This window comes from Scyliorhinus torazame, chromosome 5 (assembly GCF_047496885.1).
Source record: "Scyliorhinus torazame isolate Kashiwa2021f chromosome 5, sScyTor2.1, whole genome shotgun sequence".
Classification (NCBI taxonomy): Eukaryota; Metazoa; Chordata; class Chondrichthyes; order Carcharhiniformes; family Scyliorhinidae; genus Scyliorhinus; species Scyliorhinus torazame.
This window is the reverse complement of record NC_092711.1, coordinates 131998181-132018674: the sequence shown is the minus strand read 5'-3', so window position 1 is coordinate 132018674 and position 20494 is coordinate 131998181. Positions and strand designations below refer to the sequence as shown.

Here is a 20494-nt window from a genome sequence, read left to right as displayed (position 1 = left end):
GAAGCACAACAGTGATTCCAATCGCCGATCAATTTCAGAAACCCAAAGCTCAAGCTGGTGCCACTCCTGACAGATGTGTTTGTCTGGGATGCATGATGCATCTATGACTTCACACATACCACAGGATGTGCACTCCATTGGCTGAGCTGACTTGCCATTCCGTAACTCTAATAGCTATTTATTACACTTAGCAAACGCAGAGTCGAATAAATTACTATTAACAACTACACTGATGCTAATTTTATTTTGATTTAACTTTGTAGACTTGATTTAACTTTCCTTCCCTATTGCTAGTGTTCCTTACTGAAATCGAAGCTCTCCTGTTCTTGGAAGTGGGATTCGGGTCTTTATCATTCGATTGAATGCACACGACCCTCATGGAGCACCCAAGGAGATCACCTGGTCCATCATGTCCATGGCGCCACATTGAAAAACTGCCCAATTAATCCCATCATCCTTTCAATTTTCTTGTCCTTTCAAGAGTCTCTCCTGCTCCCGTTGCAAGATAGAGTTAAATCTGTTTATTTTCAGGGTGTATGTTCCAAATCACAGCTCAATGTGTTTTATAAAGAATAATTCAGCGTATCATGTGTTTGGATTTTCACAAATATTCAAAATGGTGTCAAACACAACACAAGGTGATCACACAAAACACTCACTCTTTCTGAATAACTTCGATGAGGGGACCAATTGAAGTATCCCATTTTGTGGACACAAGAAAAAAAAAGTGCATTTCTGTAGTGCCTTTCATGACAGAAGCTCCTAAAGCCTTTTTACGGCCAAGAAAGTACTTTTGAAGCGTGGCCACTATTGGAGTGTAGGAAACTATAAGCTAGTCAAATTTAGTTTTAAATAGCAATCACTTTCATACCGGATTCAGTCAAGGTCATCAGCAACAAGGTCAAGGAAGCCATTTTAAACTGAAACACTTGGCTGGATCTTTATTTTAATAATTAATACTGTATGAACCGAAATATTTCTAGAGCTGCAGAGCTAGCCAGAAATTGTTTGAACAAATAAATTATTTTCTAACTTTGATAAGCTACAGGACAAAATATACTCCCAAAGTCCAGCTCACAATAAAGCTCATTGTTCAATCTGATCAAGATTAACAAATTAGAAAACTTTTTCCTTACACAAATTATCTTTTTGACCAATTTATGTTGTGTTAACCAAATGTATTCATGAAAGATTTACGACATGAAGTGACTGCAACAGATGATTAAGTAAGTTGTGAGTTTTAATTGAGTTACAAATAACGAGTCAATAACAAATCAATAGTTGTAGTAAAAGATGTGTAAAAATGTAAAACCTGAATTACTGTGTATGTAAAGAATGTATCAGATTATTGGCAGGTATTTGCAGATGTCATGTCCGGGTGTTGAAAACTGGGGTGGTAATGAGCCCGGAGGTGGCAATCTTCGTGGTTTCGGAGGACCTGGGAGTCCAGGAAGAGAGGGAGGCCAATGTTCTGGCCTTTGCTTCCCTGGTAGCCCGGCGACAAATACTGTTAGCATGGAGGGACTGTATTGTACAATGTCATTTTTTCCATATGCCTAAAATACCTCAATAAAATTATTTGTTAATAAAAAAGAATGTATCAGATATATTTATGGGAGGCAGCTGAATATTTCTTTCCGCTGTAACGGAGAAGATAAATCGCAGAGAATGGTTTTGATCCATCGGCCTCTGGGCCCAGCACCCTTCCGCAATGAAGATAAATGTTCCGGCAGATAAATGTTACAGGACACTGCGATGACTGGATAGAGTGGACATGGGGAGGATGTTTCCACTGGTAGGAAAAACAAGAACCTGAGGGCACAGCTTCAGACTGGAGGGACAATCCTTTAAAACACAGATGAGGAGGAATTTCTTCAGCCAGAGGGTGGTGAATCTGTGGAACTCTTTGCCGCAGAAGGCTGTGGAGGCCAAATCACTGAGTGTCTTTAAGACAAAGATAGATAGGTTCTTGATTAACAAGGGGATCAGGGGTTATGGTGAGAAGGGAGGAGAATGGGGATGAGAAAATATCAGCCATGATTGAATGGCGGAGCAGACTCGATGGGCCAAGTGGCCTAATTCTGCTCCTATGTCTTATGGTCTAAGAGATGCCTTTAGGCTCTAAATAGCCTCAACATTTGAAACTGTATGAATAAGGGATTGTATCGAATCAGATAAAGGGATAGTATGAAACAGTTCTATTGTATTACTGTCTAAGATAATGAGCAAATAGTGTCAGTAATTGGGAATACAATTAAATTAAACTAGTGCCCAATTGACAACGGGCATGTTACAACGGGCCCAATTCTGACGTGAGGTAATGGTCACTTTGGGGATAAAAGTCGAGGTTCCGAAGGTCTTCCTTGCTCGCCAAGTACTGAAGACTCCCGAGTTCCAAGGAAACTACTGTCAAAGAAGGAGCCAGACTCCCGAGGCTGAATTCCACAAGACGAACTTTCCAAAGGAGCCAGAGAGGATTACACTTCTAAGGCCATCATTTATTGTCCATCACTAACTGCCCCTGGAAAGTCAATGTCTTAAAGTTGTTGAGTAAAACTTTTCCTTTTCATAAACCTCTCTTTAATTTTACTATCCAGGGAATTCTGCCTTTGCCTTCATTAGTTAAGTTTTGTCCGAACCAAAGTGAATTTATTTAATGGCAAGTTGGGGGTGGTTGAAATCTCAAAGTTAAAAACTGGCATTTGCATAGCATCTTTCACAATCATAGGACGTCCCAAAGTGTTCCACAGCCAATTAAGTTATTTTGAAGTGTAGTCACTGCTGCATTTTAGGAAAGGCGGCAGCTGATTTGTGCACAGCAAGATCCCACACACAGAAATACGATAATCTGATTGGTAAATATTGGCTAGGACACCGGGTATAACTACCCCCTGCTCCTCTTCAAAATAGTGGCCATGAGAACTCTTGAAGTCTGCCCAAGGGGGTAGATTGAGCCCTCGGTTTAACGTCGCAGCCAACAGGTCCGACAGTGTAGCTCACTGCTCACACGAGGAACACTGGCTTTGATTTTTTTTCCCCTTGAGTCAATAGAGTTGGACCCACAATCTCCTGATTCCCTGGGGCGAGTGCCGTTCTTAAATGACAAGGGAGTCCAAAGGTTATACGGGATAGACGGGAAAGTAGAATCGAGGCCTCAAACAGATCAGCCATGATCTTATCACATCGCCGGGCCAGCTCACAGACCCGAGTGGTCTACACCTGCTCCTCATTTGTATGTTCATACGTGTATTTTGGTTGCAAAAAACGGGAAGGCAGATTATCAGAATGGCTATAGATTGAGAGAGGGGAATGTGCAACGAGACCTGGATGTCCTCGTACACCAGTCACTGAAGGTAAGCATGCAGATGCAGCAGGCAAAGAACCATAGAACTCCTACAGTGCAGAAGGAGGACATTCGGCCCATCGAGTTTGCATCGACCCTCTGAAAGAACACCCTACCTAGGCCCACTACCCCCACTGCCCGCCCTATTCCTGTAACCTCACCTAACCTGCACATCTTTGGACACTAAGGGGCAATTGATTATGGCCAATCCACCTAAACCCGCATATCTTTGGACTGTGTGTGGAAATTGGAGCATGCGGAGGAAACCCACGCAGACATGTGGAGAAAGTGCAGACTCCACGCACTGACCCAAGGTCGGAATTGAACCCAGGTCACTAGCGTGTGAGGCAGCAGTGCTGACCATTGTGCCACCGTGCTGGTTATCATAGAACTTAACAGTGCAGAAGGAGGCCATTCGGCCCATCGAGTCTGCACCGGCTCTTGGAAAGAGCGCCCTACCCAAGATCAACACCCCCACCCTATCCCCATAACCCAGTAACCCCACCCAACACTAAGGGTAATTTTGGACACTAAGGGCAATTTATCATGGCCAATCCACCTAACCTGCACATCTTTGGACTGGTGTGATGAATATAGGAATTTCAGGTAATATTGTATTATATGTATTTGGTGCAGTTAAAGGGTTAAAAGTCTGGGTTAGATTCTGCACGTGACTACTGCAGTAATTATTTGAAAGACAGCCAGGCTTACCAGCTACAGAGTGGCAATTAAAGCATCGTAAAAATGAGATCATCATTCAAACCATGTATATTGATTACCTGAAGTTGAGCTCATGGAATTTTGTTTATAAAAAGAAGGTTCCCCGGGTAGTAGATAATTAGAGACGTTAGTTTTCCGGTGCGGCACACTCCCACCGGCAGCGGGAATCTCCGTCCCGGCAGCGGGAATCTCCGTCCCAGCGGCCAGCCAATAGAGTTTCCCATTGTGGACACCCACACGTTGTCGGGAAGTCCGCGGGCATGAGTGCGCTGCTGGCGAAACGGAGCATTCCGCCGACGGAGAATCCAGCCTGTTGTGTTTGGCCTTTAGTGAGATGATGTAGTTAATGGAAGGTGCCGGGCTGAAGCAGTCAGGTGTTGAGTTTCTGTTTCTGGAAAAAAAAATTAGGATTATATTTGCTAGAGAATAGAAGAACAGGCGGTTTGGGGGGGGGGGGTGATGCCAGACAAACCTATCAAATTCTAACAGGAGCGGACAGGGTAGATACAAGAAGGATGTTCCCTTTGGCGGAGGAGACCAGAACCAGAGGGGGGGGGTCATAGTTTCAGGTTACAGGGTAGACCATTTAAGATTGAGATGAAGAGAAATGTCTTCACCCAGAGAGAGTGGTGAGCCTGTGGAATTCGCTACCACAGAGTGCAGTAGAGGCCAAAACATTGTACATTTTCAAGGAGTTTGATATCGCTCTTGGGGTGAAGGGGATCAAAGGATATGGCAAGGCGGGGTCAGGCTATTGAGCTGGACGATCAGCCATGATCATAATTAATGACAGAGCAGGGCATGAAGGGCCGAATTGCCGCCTCCTGTGCCTATTTTCTCTCAGTTCTTTCTGCCACAAAGCCTTTTACTGTGAAGGTCACTGCAGTTTCTTCCTCTAGCTCAAAGCTAGGTAAGTCTTCTAGCTTCTTTCCCCTCACCAACTTTCAGTGAGCTGCAAACTACACAAGATCAAATCTGCAATTTCCTCTGTGGGAAACACCCAGCCAAATTAAACAAAAGAACTTTAAAACTCCCGCAGCCCATCTCCATGACACCATGGCACACTTTGGGAGGTTCCAAACCGCAATGTAAATTGAAGGTCTTTTTAACTTTCAAACACCTTTTCATGCTGCGATCCACATGAAATATGAAACTGGATGTATTCAATAAGCCTCAAGAGGGCATCAGCCCACAGGAAGCAAAGACTATCAGAATGAATTTGGTTCAATCCTGGATGTGGTTAACAGCAACAAGAACAGCAGAATCCAACCCTGTCATCACTTGTGAACTCGCTGGTGTGTTTGCAGATGGGATGACTGAGTGAATCCCTTCCCACACTCGGGACACTTGAATGGTCTCTCCCCGGTGTGCACTCTCTGGTGTCTCTGCAGGCTGGACAATCGGGTGAATCCTTTCCCACACTGGGGACAGGGGAAAGACCTCTGCCCGCTGTGGAGTCGCCGGTGTAGCAGCAGATTGGATGACTGAGTGAAGCCCTTCCCACACACAGAGCAGGTGAACGGCTTCTCCCCAGTGTGCACTCGCTGGTGTGTCTGCAAGTTGAATAACCGAGTGAAACCCTTCCCACAATGGGAGCAGGTGAACGGCCTCTCTCCGGTGTGAACCTCCTGGTGTGTCAGCAGATTGGATAGCTGAGTGAATCCCTTCCCGCACTGTGAGCAAGTGAACGGCCTCTCCCCAGTGTGAACCCGCTGGTGTCTCAGCAGGGTGGATGAATGACTGAATCCCTTCCCACAGTGAGAGCAGGTGAATGGCCTCTCCACTGCATGAACCCGCTGGTGTGCGTGCAGCTGCCATGAACCACTGAATGCCTTCCCACAGTCTGAGCAGCTGAATGGCCTCTCTCCAGTGTGAACACGTTGATGAATTTCCAGTGCGGACGGGCATCGGAACCCTTTCCCACAGTCTCCACATTTCCACGGTTTCTCCATGTCGCGGGGTCCTTGTGCTTCTCCAGGTATGACAATCAGTTGAAGCCTCGTTCACACACAGAACACATGTACAATCTGCTCCGCTGTGAATGGTGTGATGCTTCTTCAGACTGGGCAATGGTTCAAAGTTCTTTCCACTGTCAAGTTCACTGGAACACTCTCACTCAGGTGTTTAAGCCTTGTGACTTTCCCAGTAACACTGATGCTTAAAATCTTTTGAAGCAGCCAGCAAAGGCAAACATTTATTCTGCCAGGTTACAAGGTCACTGATATTCAGGTTCTGATGAATGCAGTGAATCTGTCGTATCTTGACAGGAGGTTTGTTTTGAGATTCCTGACTGCAAATCTTGTCCTTCTCATATCCTGTAAAAGGAGTTAACAAAAGTCATTGTAGTCAGTAATGGATTGAATTTCAAAACAGACAATTCTAATTACTACCATCTCTGTGACGGGAGCAGTTAAATATGTTGTTTATTTCAGAGTGGTCATAACTTGGAACCCACTCCCTACAAGGCTGGCGGCAGATCGGTGATTTCACAATGAACAGACACTCAGGGGTCAGTAAACTTGCAGAGGAATGGAGATGTAGGAAGAAAATGGGACTGACTAGATTGCTGCATAGAAAATCAGCATGGATTCAAGTTGCTGATCTCCGTGCCATAATGACTCAACGACGAGAAATGCATAGCGCACCTACAGTGCAATATTACAAGAGCAGAAATAATAATAATTGCACTTTATTACAGGGCCACAGATCATGGGCTGGATTCTCCGTTGCGGCTTGCCGTTCGCTGGTGACGGGATTCTATCTTCCCACCCCTTGTCAATTCCCATTGAAACCACCCCATGCCACCAGGAAACCCACAGGCTGGGTGGGCTGCTGGCGGGAACAGGGACTCCCAACGGCAGAGAATTCAGGGCAATATTTAAAACAAGTGTCGTGCAACAACACTAGACATATCGCTGTTGTCACGATCCCCATGGAGACCGATAACCTTAAAATCACCTGCTAATGCTCGTATTCCAAGCATTGTTTGGCATCTTTGAATTTGTCTATATATGTGTTTCTGGAACAGACCTCTTCATTCACCTGAGGAAGGAGCAGCGCTCCGAAAGCTAGTGACATCGAAACAAACCTGTTGGACTTTAACCTGGTGTTGTAAGACTTCGTACTTAAAAATAAATGAATTCCTAGACAAACCCAATGAAATAAATCGTAGGACAAGGCTTCATAGTTAAATAAAAGCTAAACCATATTAATCAAACTAAAATCGACATAAATGAATCATGCATTAACAGACAAATAGTATTTGAATAAACAGGATAAATTTGTCTTTAAATATCTCACAATAAAAACAGGTTCCACAAAATCTCAGCATTTTGACTCTAATTCCAGTTCCAGGGTCCCACAACTCTCTGTATTTCCCAGGGGGAGAAAGAAAGTGTTTTACTCACAGATGTTGGACAGAGGAGGAAGTTTTAGTCTGTGTGTGAAGCTAAAAACAAATGCTGTGCTGTTTATAATCAAACTGCAGGACTGGGAAGAAAATGATGGGAAGACATTTTGCAAAGTCCCCTCCCCCACTCCCTCAGCTAGCAGCCCAGCGCGCAGGCGCAGAGAGCGCTGCCGAGCCGAGCTGTCCGGAGCAGGCGCAGTGCGGCTGCCGCCAGCGGGGGGGGAAGGGGAGAGATCACCGAGCGGCTTCTCGCTTTGGCCGGCAGCCGGTTGCCTGGAAACCTTGGCTCGAGGATGGAGGGGGGGGGGGGGGGGGAGGGAACAACGGCTGGGGGGGGGCTCCGCGCTCTGGACCTGCGCACTGGAACCCGGAGACGTCACCGGGGAGCAGAGTGATTCCGATTGGCTGATTCAGAGCAGGGCTTAGTTGTGACGTCACAATACGGAAGTTGAACAATGAGACTTCCTCCTCTGAGCAACATCTGGGAGAAAATTAATGTTTCCCCCTTTACATCTCTCTTCACATCCTGGGGGGAAAATTGGTGACCTGTAACAAATGAAGGGAAAGGAAGTGAACCCAAGGAGGATGCAGACTCTGGAAAGGTTGGCCCAGGTTTCTCCCTCTCTCTTAAAGACATTGACATCCTTTGCTCCATGCTGACTCTAGAGAACAACCTAGTCAGTTCCCCCTCCCCCCTCTGTACCCCGCAACCCCGTGAAGTGTTTCCATGAATCGCCCATCCAATTTCATTTTGAGATCATTCATCATCTCCCCTTCCGCCAACCTCATTAGCAGGCAATTCAAGCTCATGATCTTTTGCTGGCTAAATAAACATTGTCCACACGATGCCCAGGTATGTCTAATTAAATAATTCTGTACAGTATATTACACAATTTCAGTCCAGTACAGATGGATCATTGTGAATTTCCAGCTTCAGGAGAATTGGGAGGGTGTTTATTAGCTACAGCAGAGTGACAATGGAGGGAGAGACTGGTGATCTACAGATTTGGGGGAACACGAGAAAAAAAGATGTTCAATAGAAATGAGAATTGTCTGTTCTGAATTTCAGTACTGGCAGTGATGGCTTTTGTAAACTCCTTTTACAGGATATTAGAAGAGGAGGATCTACAGACAGAAATCGCAAATCAAATGTCAAGTCAAGATCTGAAAGAGGCACTCGATTCATCAGGAGCTGAATATTATCGGCCTTTAAATCTCAAAGGAGAAATGTTTGTTCTTTCTCTTTCTGAACTTTGAAAATATCAGCAAGACTGGAAAGGTATATGACAAACGCACACACCAGAGTGAGTGTTCCAGTGCGCTGTCTCTGGAAAGAGGTTTAACGAGTTGCGGAAGCTGAAACATCTTTGCCCTATTCACAGCAGGTAGAGACTACACGTGATCTGCCTGTGGATGATGATTCAACTGATTGTCCAACCTTGAGAGACAGCAGGGCAGCCACAACATGGAGAAACCGTGGAAATGTGGGGACTGTGGGAAGGGATTCAGAACTCCATCTCAGCTGGAAATTCATCGCCGCATTCACTCTGGGGAGAGGCCGTTCACCTGCTCTGAATGCGGGAAGGGATTCACTCAGTTATCCCACCTGATGAGACACCAGCGGGTCCACACCGGGGAGAGGCCATTCACCTGCTGTGACTGTGGGAAGGGGTTCAGTGACTATTCCGCCCTGCAGAAACATCAGCGAGTTCACACCAGGGAGAGGCCGTTCATCTGCTCCGACTGCGGGAAGGGATTCGCTCAGTCTTGCAACCTCACACGACACCAGCGAATTCACACCGGGGAGAGGCCATTCACCTGCATTGTGTGTCAGAGGGGATTCAGTGATGCGTTCACCCTACAAAAACACCAGCGAGTTCACACTGGGGAGAGGCCATTCATCTGCTCCGACTGCGGGAAGGGATTCTCTCAGTCTTGCAACCTCACACGACACCAGCGAATTCACACCGGGGAGAGGCCATTCACCTGCATTGTGTGTCAGAGGGGATTCAGTGATGCGTCCACCCTACAAAAACACCAGCGAGTTCACACTGGGGAGAGGCCATTCACCTGCTCTCAGTGTGGGAAGGGATTCACTCAGTTGTGCAGCCTGCAGAGACACCAGCGAGCTCACACTGGCGAGAGACCATTCACCTGCTCCGTGTGTGGGAAGGGATTCACTCAGTTGTGCAGCCTGCTGAGACACCGGCGAGTTCACACTAGAGAGAGACTGTTCACCTGCTCTGTGTGTGGGAAGGGATTCACTCAGTTATCCAGCCTGCAGAGTCACCAGCGAGTTCACAAGTAATTACAGGGCTGGATTGTTGCTGTTAATCACATCCAGGACTGACCCATGTTCATTCTGACACTTGGTGAAGTGGGCGGGTCGGAGGGTTTCTTTCTGCTGGACTGGCCGGTTTCGTGACTCTGCCTCCGGTGGGCGGATGTTCATTGAGCCTGGGGGAGCACATTTCCACTTAATTGACCCACAAAAGTTGATGAAGAACATTTATTTTATCCTGAATAGTTAATAGTGTTATTCCTGCCACTACAGGTGGATCTAATTTAAACACCATTTGTCTCTGTTCCATTGAGTCGACAGCACAGGGCCAGGCCAGTCGGCTCAATTGGTCTCTGTCAGTATTTATGCTCCACATGATCCTCCACCCACCCCTCTACATCTCCCCCATCAGCATCTCCTATTCCTTTCTCCCTCATGTATGTATCTAGCTTTCTAGCTTCCCCTCAGCCACTCGCTGTGGTAGTGAGTTCCACATTCTCACCACTCGCTGGGTAAAAAGGTTTCTCATCAAATCCAAACTCAATAAAAATGAGAAAAATAAAAGTCTTAACGATGACCGTGAAACCATTGTCAACCACAGTCTGAGGATTCAGGGTAGACCATTTAGGACAGAGATGAGGAGAAATTTCTTCCCCCAGAGAGTGGTGAGCCTGTGGAATTCATTACGCACGGAGTAGTTGAGGCCAAAACATTGTATGTTTTCAAGAAGCAGTTAGATATAGCACTTGGGGTGAAGGGGATCAAAGGATATGCAGGGGAAAGTGGGGTTAGGCTATTGAGTTGAATGATAAGCCATGATCACGATGAATCATTCGAAAGGCCAAATGTTCTCCTGCTGCTATTTCCTATGTTTCAAACCATTGTCGATTGTCATAAAATCGCAACTGGTTCACTAATGTCCATTAGGGAAGGAAATCTGCTGTTGTTACTTGGCCTGTGACTACAAGTGACTCCAGACCCACAGCAATGTGGTTGACTCTTAAAAAGGCCCTCTGAAATGGCCGAGCAAGCCATCCTGTAATCTCAATAAAAGCAACCCTGTCTGTTCAACCTTTCTTGCAAGTTAGATGCTCCCAGTTCTTGTCAATCTTCTCTTTATCAGGGCAGCACGGTTGGTCCTGCTGCCTCACAGCGCCAAGGTCCCAGGTTCGATCCCGGCTCTGGGTCACTGTCCGTGTGGAGTTTGCACCTTCTCTCTGTCTCTGCGTGGGTTTTGCCCCCACAACCCAAAGATGTGCAGGTTAGGTGGATTGGTCACGCTAAATTGCCCTTAATTGGAAAAAATGAATTGGGTACTCTAAATTTTTTTTTAAAAATCTTCTATTTATCTATGTGGAAATCTGAAATGATGAGATTCTCCTACTTTACTCAAATAATGATGGATTTGGACTGGCTCGATCATAGAAGACAAAGGGTAGCAGTGGAAGGGTGCTTTTCTAATTGGCGGGCTGTGACCAGTGGTGTTCCGCAGGGATCAGTGCTGGGACCTTTGCTGTTTGTAGTATATATAAATTATTTGGAGGAAAATGTAACTTGTTTGATTCGTAAATTTGCAGACGACACAAAGGTTGGTGGAACTGCAGATAGTGATGAGGACTGTCAGAGGATACAGCAGGGTTTAGATTGTTTGGAGACTTGGGCGGAGAGATGGCAGATGGAGTTTAATTCAGACAAATGTGAGGTGATGCATTTTGGAAGGTCTAATACAGGTGGGAAATATACAGTAAATGGCAGAATCCTTAAGAGTATTGATAGGCAGAGGGATCTGGGTGTACAGGTCCACAGGTCACTGAAAGTGGCAACACAAGTTGGATTGGATTTGTTTATTGTCACGTGTACCTAGGTACAGTGAAAAGTATTTTTCTGCGAGCAGCTCAACAGATCATTAAGTACGTGAAAAGAAAATACATAATAGGGCAACACAAGGTACACAATATAACTTCATAAACACCGGCATCGGGTGAAGCATACAGGGGTATAGTGTTAATCAGGTCAGTCCATAAGAGGGTTGGTTAGGAGTCTGGTGACAGTGGGGAAGAAGCTGTTTTTGAGTCTGTTTGGGCGTGTTCTCAGACTTTTTAATCTCCTGACCGATGGAAGAAGTTGGAAGAGTGAGTAAGCTGGGTGGGAGGGATCTTTGATTATGCTGCCCGCTTTCCCCAGGCAGCGGGAGGTGTAGATAGGAGGCAGGTGGGAAAGTGGAGAAGGTAGTCAAGAAGGCATACGGCATGCTTGTCTTCATCGGCCGGGGCATTGAGTATAAGAATTGGCAAGTCATGTTGCAGCTGTATAGAACCTTAGTTAGGCCACACTTGGAGTATAGTGTTCAATTCTGGTCGCCATGCTACCAGAAGGATGTGGAGGCTTTAGATAGGGTGCAGAAGAGATTTACCAGGATGTTGCCTAGTATGGAGGGCATTAGCTGTGAGGGGAGGTTGGATATACTCGGTTTGTTCTCACTGGGGAGGTTGAGGGGGTGAGCTGATAGAAGTCCAGAAAATTATGAGGGGCATAGACAGAGTGGATAGTCAGAGGCTTTTTCCCCGTGTCGAGGGGTAAATTACTAGGGGGCATAGGTTTAAGGTGCAAGGGGCAAAGTTCAGAGGAGATGTACGAGGGAAATTTTTTATACAGATGGTAATGGGTGCCTGGAACTTGATGTGGGAGAAGGTGGTGGAAACAGGTACGATAGTGTCGTTTAAGGGGCATCTTGCCAAATACATGAATAGGATGGGAATGGAGGGATACGGGTCCCGGAAGTGTGGGCGGTTTTAGGTAGACAGGCAGCATGGTCAGCACAGTCTTGGAGGGCCGAAGGGCCTGTTTCTGTCCTGTACTTTTCTTTGTTCTTTGTTCTAACGGGTCGCAAAAGATAACCTTGCTGCTTTTCAAATCTATATAGGAATCCCGGGGGGAGGCGCGAATCGCACCCCGCCGCCGGCTGCCCTATTCTCCGGCGGCGGGGTGGGATTCGCGCCTCGCAAGTCGGGGGCTGTTGACAGTGGCGCCCCCCCCCCCCGGCAATTCTCCGGGCCCTGATGGGCCGAGCGGCAGCCCAGTTTTGACCAGTCCCGCCGGTTATGAATTGCTCGCCTCACGCATGGCGGGACCTGGCAGGTGAGTATGCGGTGGCGGTCCTGGTGGGTTGGGGTGAGGAAGGGGGTGGCGGGGGGGGGGGGGGATCCGGGTGGCCTGGCCTGCGATCGGGGCCTAGCGATCCTGCGGGCGGGCTGTTTCCATGGGGGCCATCTTTCCTCCGCGCCGGGTCCCTTGTAGGGCTCTGCCACATTGCCCGGGGGCTGCGCGGTGAAGAGAACCCCCACGCATGCGTGGAAATATGCCACGGCCGGTCTGCGCGTGCGCGAGATCACGCCGGCCCTTCGCCGCCGGCTGGAGTGGCGCCAACGACTCCGGCAGCAACCTAGCCCCCTAGGAAGATGAGAATTCCTCACCTTGGGAGGCCGTTGACGCCGGAGCCGTTGGTGCCGGTTTTCCCGCCGGCGTGGGGGACATAGCCCCATTTTCAGAGATTCCCGCCCCCTATATTGGCCCCGGACGATAGGGAAGTTGTGATGTTCTCGGCAAGGATGCAGAAAGGATTGACAAGAATGGAACCAAGGACAAGAGACTTCGGTTACCTGAAGAGAGTGGAAGCAGCTGAAAATGTCTCTTTAGATCAAAGAATCATTCGAGCAGAGAAGGAGGCCATTCAGCCCATCTGGTTCATGCAGGCTCTCGGGCAAGCCAGGCTATTCTTTTTTTTTCGAATTCTTTCATGGGATGTGGGCCATCGCTGGCCGGGCCCAGCATTTGTTGCCCATCCCTAATTGCCCCTCGAGAAGGTGATGGGTGAGATAGACGAGGGTGCGTGGGCGGACGCCCTGGGTAGGGTTAATTCTTCCTCCTCTTGCGCCAGGCTTAGCCTGATACAATTTAAGGTTCTGCATAGGGCGCACATGACGGGGGCGAGGCTGAGTAGGTTTTTTGGGGGTGAGGACAGGTGTGGGAGGTGCTCGGGGAGCCCAGCAAATCACACCCACATGTTCTGGGCGTGCCCGGTGCTGGATGGGTTCTGGAGGGGTATTGCGAGGACGGTGTCTAAAGTGGTGAACACCCGGGTTAAGTCGAGCTGGGGGTTAGCATTATTTGGGGTATCGGACGAGCCGGGAGTGCAGGAGGCGAAAGAGCCCGGTATCCTGGCCTTTGCGTCCCTGGCAGCCCGGCGGAGGATTCTGCTACAGTGGAAAGATGCGAGGCCCCCAAGCGTGGAATCCTGGATCAGCGACATGGCAGGGTTCATTAATTTGGAGAGGGTAAAATTTGCCTTGAGAGGGTCTGTGCAAGGGTTCTTCAGGCGGTGGCAACCATTCCTAGGCTTTCTAGCGGAGCGTTAGGAGGTGGTCAGCAGCAGCAACGCGGGAGGGGGGGTACTTGGCATTTACTACTGTGTTTATTATTGCTTAATGGGGGGTTTGTATATTGGGGGAATTTGTGATGTAGTTGTAAGATGGTTATGTGTTCTTTGTTTTTCTTTTTTCTGTAAGGGGGGGGTTTGTTGAAAATGTGTAAAAATTTGAATAAAAGTATTTCTAAAAAAAAAAGAGAAGGTGGTGGGTGAGCCACCTTGAACCGGCTGCAGTCCCTGTGTGGTGTGGGTAACACCCACAGTGCTGTCAGGGAGGGAGGTCCAGGATTGTGACCCAGTGACAGTGAAGGAACGGCCGATATATTTCCCAGTCAGGATGGTGAGTGTGGGGCTCGGAGGGGAACTTGCAGGTGGTGGAGTTCCCCATGTGTCTGCTGCCCCTTGTCCTTCTAGATCGCATTTCAGACATGAAATTGTTAATGTGGTCAGGGGAATGTTGCAACATTTTGACATCAACAAGGAATCGACACATCGAGAAACTGACTTCAAATCAATCGAATAAAATTAAACACACTGGTCCCTTTGTGTTAAAGTAAAAGGGATAAAAATTTGGATTGGTAGAATTGGGAGAAATACTCAGTAAGAATTGTCCACAGGTTGGATCGGGGGAAAGAGAGCTTGAGAATCCTTTACATCCATGCTTGATCTGTTGCTTGAAGAATATGTCCTCATGTACCTGTAACCTAGAACTCACGGCACTCCTTCAGGAGAAGAAACAGTCGAGTAAATGTTACCCCAGGTGGGGTCAGAACAAAACTGGAAAATAACGGAGTGAAATTGAGGAGTTGGGAGAAAGAGTTCTCTTCCCCCTCAAGGTGTGGACTGTAAGAATCCTGGGGGACTCACTCCCTGCTTCGGGTTTTCTTGCTAATTAGCGAACATTAAATTAAATCCTGTGACTGGCTGTGGATTTATTTTGACTGTGATTGTCACACTTCTCCTGTTTTTATTCCTGTTGGGATTACGCTCTGGTTGACAGGTGACAGGATGGGAAATTGTGGTTTGGGGCTTCACTGACCAAATGTTTTATTGATCCGAAAGGTGTAAAAGGGACCAAACTGCAGCGGAAATCGAGCAGAGCTGAGAGCGGATGACGTGCGGGGACAGGGAGTTTAACAGCTCCCAGAGGACAGAGAAGACAAGAGTGCCTGGAATCCTAGACCACACCTGGGTGTCAAGGCCACCATGTTTTCACTGCTTGGCTTGGGAATGCTGACTCCCTGTGCCGGGGACGGAGCGTGGGGAAGACAATTGTTTGAGAGTTTGACGTGGTTTGGGCGGGTACAGATGGTTCAATGACAGGCTTTGTAATTGGTCAATTCAAATGTTAGCTCAGCAATGATTGGGTTAAATCAGTCTCCATAGACTTTGTGATGTCATAAAGTATAAGAAGGGATTCCCCGAGCACAGAGATTAGTTGAGGTTTTACACATTCCACTGACTGGGACCATGGCATCTGGGGCAGAGCAGGGAGCATTTACCTGGAGATGGTGCTTCTCCCCAGAGTGTAATGGGAATGCTGCTGCACTTGATATTACTGCTCAGTGGCTTCCCTTTGGCTCCTCATGCACCCTGTTCCCGTGGCTCCCCGCTTTGGGGCACTGAACCTTGGGGTCATGTCACCATATCATGGTTGAGGGGGGGGGGTCGTCCCTCTGTCCCCAATTAGTTGGAGACCCATTTTCCAGTAAGTCCTCCAGCACCTTCCTGTCTCTCTATTAGTGCGACGCCCAGGGCAGTTTCCCAACTGGGGCGCAGGCCCTCTTATTTATATTTTTTATTAATGGGCAATTTAGAGTGACCAATCCACCTACCCTGCACATCTTTGGGTTGTGAGGGTGAGACCCACGCAGACACGGGGAGAATGTGCAAACTCCACACGGACAGTGACCCGGGATCGAACCCGGGACCTCAGTGCTGGGAGGCAGCAGGGCTAACCCACTGCACCACCGTGCCGCCTACAGGCCCTGTTATTCTCAGCTAAGTACAGCCCTCAGCTCTGTCGCCTGGCTGCCATTGCCATGAGCAATAGAGACAGAAAGGTGCCCGAGGGTCAAATGGGAAGTCGAAACAGAAGGAGCGCTGCACTGTTGGAGCTTCCGTCATCTGGACGTCTGCCCCCTCGATGGACCTAGAGGTTCCCGTGGCCAATATTTCAAACAAGTGCTGGGGAGTTAGCCCCGCTGCCCAGACCAATTTATCAATTAACATCACTAAGGACCGATGATCTGCTCATTATCACATCTTGCTGGCTACCATGTTTCCTGCATTACAAAAGTGAGTAACCACAATTCAAAAATACTTCATTGGCTGCAAAACACTTTGGGATGTCCCGTGGTCATGATAGGTGCAATACAAATGCAAGTTTTTAAATTTAAGATTTATATTAATTGACTCAACCACAACAAACTGGCCACTTCATAAATTCACTTAGCTTCCGACAGGATTTTTAAAATATATATATATATTATTGAAATTTTTCAAACAAAATTTTTTTTCCCCTTACAGAGCAAACATAACAGTAAAGAAATTTTAACAATAAACAAATAACTAAACCACATAATCTTTTAACATAAACTAAAACCTCCCCCTCCCCTCCCCCCCCCCCCCCCCCCCCCCGGGTTGCTGCTGCAGGTCATCTGTCTTCCCTCTAACGTTCCTCTAGGTAGTCGAGGAATGGCTGCCACCGCCTGGTGAACCCTTGAGCCGATCCTCTCGGCAAACTTTATCCGCTCCAGTTTAATGAACCCAGCCATATCGTTTACCCAGGCCTCCAGTCCGGGGGGTTTCGCCTCCTTCCACATGAGTAGGATCCTTCGCCGGGCTACTAGGGACGCAAAGGCCACAACGTCGGCCTCTTTCGCCTCCTGCACTCCCGGCTCATCCGCAACTCCAAATAGAGCTAGCCCCCAGCCTGGTTTGACCCGGGCCTTCACCACTTTAGAGATCACTCCCGTCACTCCCTTCCAGTACCCCTCCAGTGCCGGGCACGACCAAAACATATGTGCGTGGTTTGCCGGGCTTCCGCCGCACCTCCCACACTTATCCTCCACTCCAAACAACCTGCTCAATCTTGCTCCCGTTATGTGCGCTCTATGTAGCACCTTGAATTGAATCAGGCTAAGCCTGGCGCATGAGGAAGAGGAGTTTACCCTGCTTAGGGCGTCAGCCCACATACTTTCCTCTATCTCCTCCCCTAGCTCTTCTTCCCACTTTCCTTTTAGTTCGCCCACTCACTCCTCCCCCTCTTCCCTCATCTCTCGGTATATCTCTGACACCTTGCCCTCTCCGACCCACACCCCCAAAAGCACTCTGTCCTGAATCCCCTGTACCGGGAGCAGCGGAAATTCCCTCACCTGTTGTCTAGTGAACGCCCTCACCTGCATATATCTCAGGAAGTTTCCCCGGAGCAACTTATACTTTTCCTCCAATGCTCCCAAGCTCGCAAACGTCCCATCTATAAATAAATCTCCAACCCTCCTAACCCCCAATTGGTGCCAGCTCTGAAATCCTCCATCCATTCTTCCTGGGGCAAACCTATGGTTGTTCCTGATTGGGGACCCCACCAGGGCTCCCCGCACACCTCTCTGTCGCCTCCACTGTCCCCAGATATTCAATGTTGCCGCCACCACCGGGTTCGTGGTAAACTTTTTTGGTGAGAACGGTAGCGGCGCCGTCACCAGCGTCTCTAAGCTCGTCCCTTTACAGGACTTTCTCTCCAGTCTTTTCCACGCCGCTCCCTCACCCTCCATCATCCATTTACGTATCATTGCCACATTGGCGGCCCAATAGTAATCGCCCAAGTTCGGAAGTGCCAATCCTCCTCTGTCCCTGCTACGCTGTAGGAACCCCCTCCTTACTCTCGGGACTTTCCCTGCCCACACGAAGCTCGTGATGCTCCTGTCTATTTTATTGAAAAAGTTCTTAGAGATTAGTATAGGGAGACATTGAAGTACAAATAAGAACCTCGGAATGACCATCATCTTAATTGCCTGCACCCTGCCCGCCAGCGACAGAGGCTGCATGTCTCACCTCTTGAAGTCCTCCTCCATTTGTTCTACCAGTCGTGTCAGATTAAGTCTGTGCAAGGTTCCCCAGCTCCTAGCGATATGGATCCCCAGGTATCGGAAGTTTCTTTCCACTTTCCTTAGAGGCAGGCCTTCTATCTCTCTACTCTGGTCCCCTGGGTGTATCACAAATAGTTCACTCTTCCCCATGTTTAGCCTATACCCCGAGAAATCCCCGAACTCCCTCAACATCCGCATAACCTCTATCATCCCCCCCGCTGGGTCCGACACGTACAATAAAAGGTCATCCACGTATAGCGAGACTCTGTGTTCTTCTCCCCCTCTGATCACCCCTCTCCATTTCCTGGAGTCTCTCAACGCCATGGCCAGAGGTTCAATTGCCAACGCGAACAACAATGGAGACAGGGGCATCCCTGTCTTGTTCCCCTATATAGTCGGAAATATTCCGATCTTTGTCGCCCCGTGACTACACTTGCCGTTGGGTCCCCATAAAGAAGTTTGACCCAGCTAATAAACCCGTTCCCGAACCCAAACCTCCTTAACACCTCCCATAAATACTCCCACTCCACCCTATCAAATGCCTTCTCTGCATCCATTGCCACCACTATCTCTGCCTCCCCCTCCACTGGGGGCATCATTATCACCCCTAATAGTCGTCACACGTTAACATTCAGTTGTCTCCCTTTTACGAACCCTGTCTGGTCTTCGTGCACCACCCCTGGGACACAGTCCTCTATCCTCGATGCCAGTACCTTTGCCAGCAGTTTTTCCGACAGGATTTTAATGAAGTGAAAGGCAGAACTCTCTGGACAGTACAATTCAAAAGAAGTTTATTAAAATAAAATGATTGAAGTGACAACTTTAAAACAATGACGTTTGCAATTTTGTGTGGGTGATCAGTCTGTAGAAGTGTAACCCTGTCTGGCTCCTTCTTTGACAGTAATTTGTCTGGAATTCAGCCTCGGGAGTCTGGCTTCTTCTGTGACAGTAATTTCTTTGGAACTCGGCCTCGGGAGTCTTCAGTAGTTGGCCAGCAAGGAAGGCCTTCGGAACCCCTACTTTTATCCCCAAAGTGACCAATCAAAGTATAACCAAAGAACCCTCCCACCCGGCTTGCTCACTCTTCCAACTTCTTCCATCGGGCAGGAGATACAGAAGTCTGAGAACACGCACGAACAGACTCAAAAACAGCTTCTTCCCCACTGTCACCAGACTCCTAAATGACCCTCTTATCGACTGACCTCATTAACACTACACCCTGTATGTTTCATCCGATGCCGGTGCTTATGTAGTTACATTGTATATGTTGTGTTGCCCTATTATGTATTTTCTTTTATTCCCTTTTCTTCCCATGTACTTAGTGATCTGTTGAGCTGCTCGCAGAAAAATACTTTTCACTGTACCTCGATACACGTGACAATAAACAAATCCAATCCAATCCAATCCAATTACCTCACATCAGAGTTGGGCCTGTTTATGGCAATTGGTCAATTTTGTTTTGTAATAATTTAATTGGATCCCCAATTACTTACATCCCCTGTTTCTCATTATCCTAGACTGGAATACCATAAGACCCGAAGGCATAAGAGCAGATGTAGACCATTCGGCCCATCGAGCCTGCTCCGCCCATTCGATGAAATTGTGACTGATCTGATGTGATAATCCCCAACTCCACTTTCCCGCCTTCTCCCCATAAACCCTCGATTCCCTCACTGATTAAAAATCTGTCTGTCTCGGCCTTGAACATACTTAACGGCCCAGCCTCTACAGCTCTCTGTGGGAAAGACTTCCACACATTCACCACCCTCCGAGAGGGGAAATTCCTCCTCATCTCTGTCTGAAATGGGGCGACCCCCTCACTCTGAGATTCTGCCCTCTGGTCCTAGACACTCCCACAGGAGGAAACATCCTCTCAGCATCGACCCTGTCGAGCCCCCTGAGAATCCTATCTGTCTCAATAAGGTCGCCTCTCATTCTTCTAAACTCCAATGAGGACAGGCCCCAACCTACTCAACCTCTCCTCGTAAGAAAATCCCTCCCTACCTGGGATCAACCGAGTGAACCTTCTCAGGACTGCCTCCAATGCCGGGATATCGTCCCTTCGATAAGGAGACCAGAACTGTTCACCGTATTCCAGGTGCGGTCTAACTAGTGCCTTGTATAGTTTTAGCGGGAATTCCCTATTTTTATATTCCATTCCCTTAGAAACAAAGGCCAACATTCCATTTTCGTTCCCCATTACCCGCTGAGCCTGTACACTAGCTTT

General features: G+C 48.0%; 3 protein-coding genes across 3 annotated transcripts in view; 2 read left to right on the top strand and 1 right to left on the bottom strand.

Moving 5' to 3' along the window:
* The window catches only part of LOC140417920 (uncharacterized), a 365440-nt gene that overhangs the window by 171319 nt on the left and 173627 nt on the right, over nt 1–20494 (top strand). The window lies entirely within an intron of this gene.
* LOC140419804 (uncharacterized) lies at nt 1223–7748 on the bottom strand. Its single transcript, XM_072503820.1, has 2 exons — nt 7471–7748; nt 1223–6378 (listed from the first exon to the last, which is right to left on the bottom strand). Exon 2 carries the CDS (start codon nt 6013–6015, stop codon nt 5341–5343), a length of 675 nt encoding a protein of 224 aa, XP_072359921.1. The 5' UTR covers nt 6016–6378; nt 7471–7748; the 3' UTR covers nt 1223–5340.
* Nucleotides 7891–20494, top strand: part of LOC140419808 (uncharacterized) — a 55432-nt gene continuing 42828 nt past the window's right edge. Inside the window, exons 1-2 of the mRNA XM_072503825.1 lie at nt 7891–8325; nt 8579–9527. Of these exons, the coding sequence (XP_072359926.1) occupies nt 8938–9527 (590 nt within the window). The 5' untranslated portion in view covers nt 7891–8325; nt 8579–8937. The remainder of the gene's footprint in view (nt 8326–8578; nt 9528–20494) is intronic.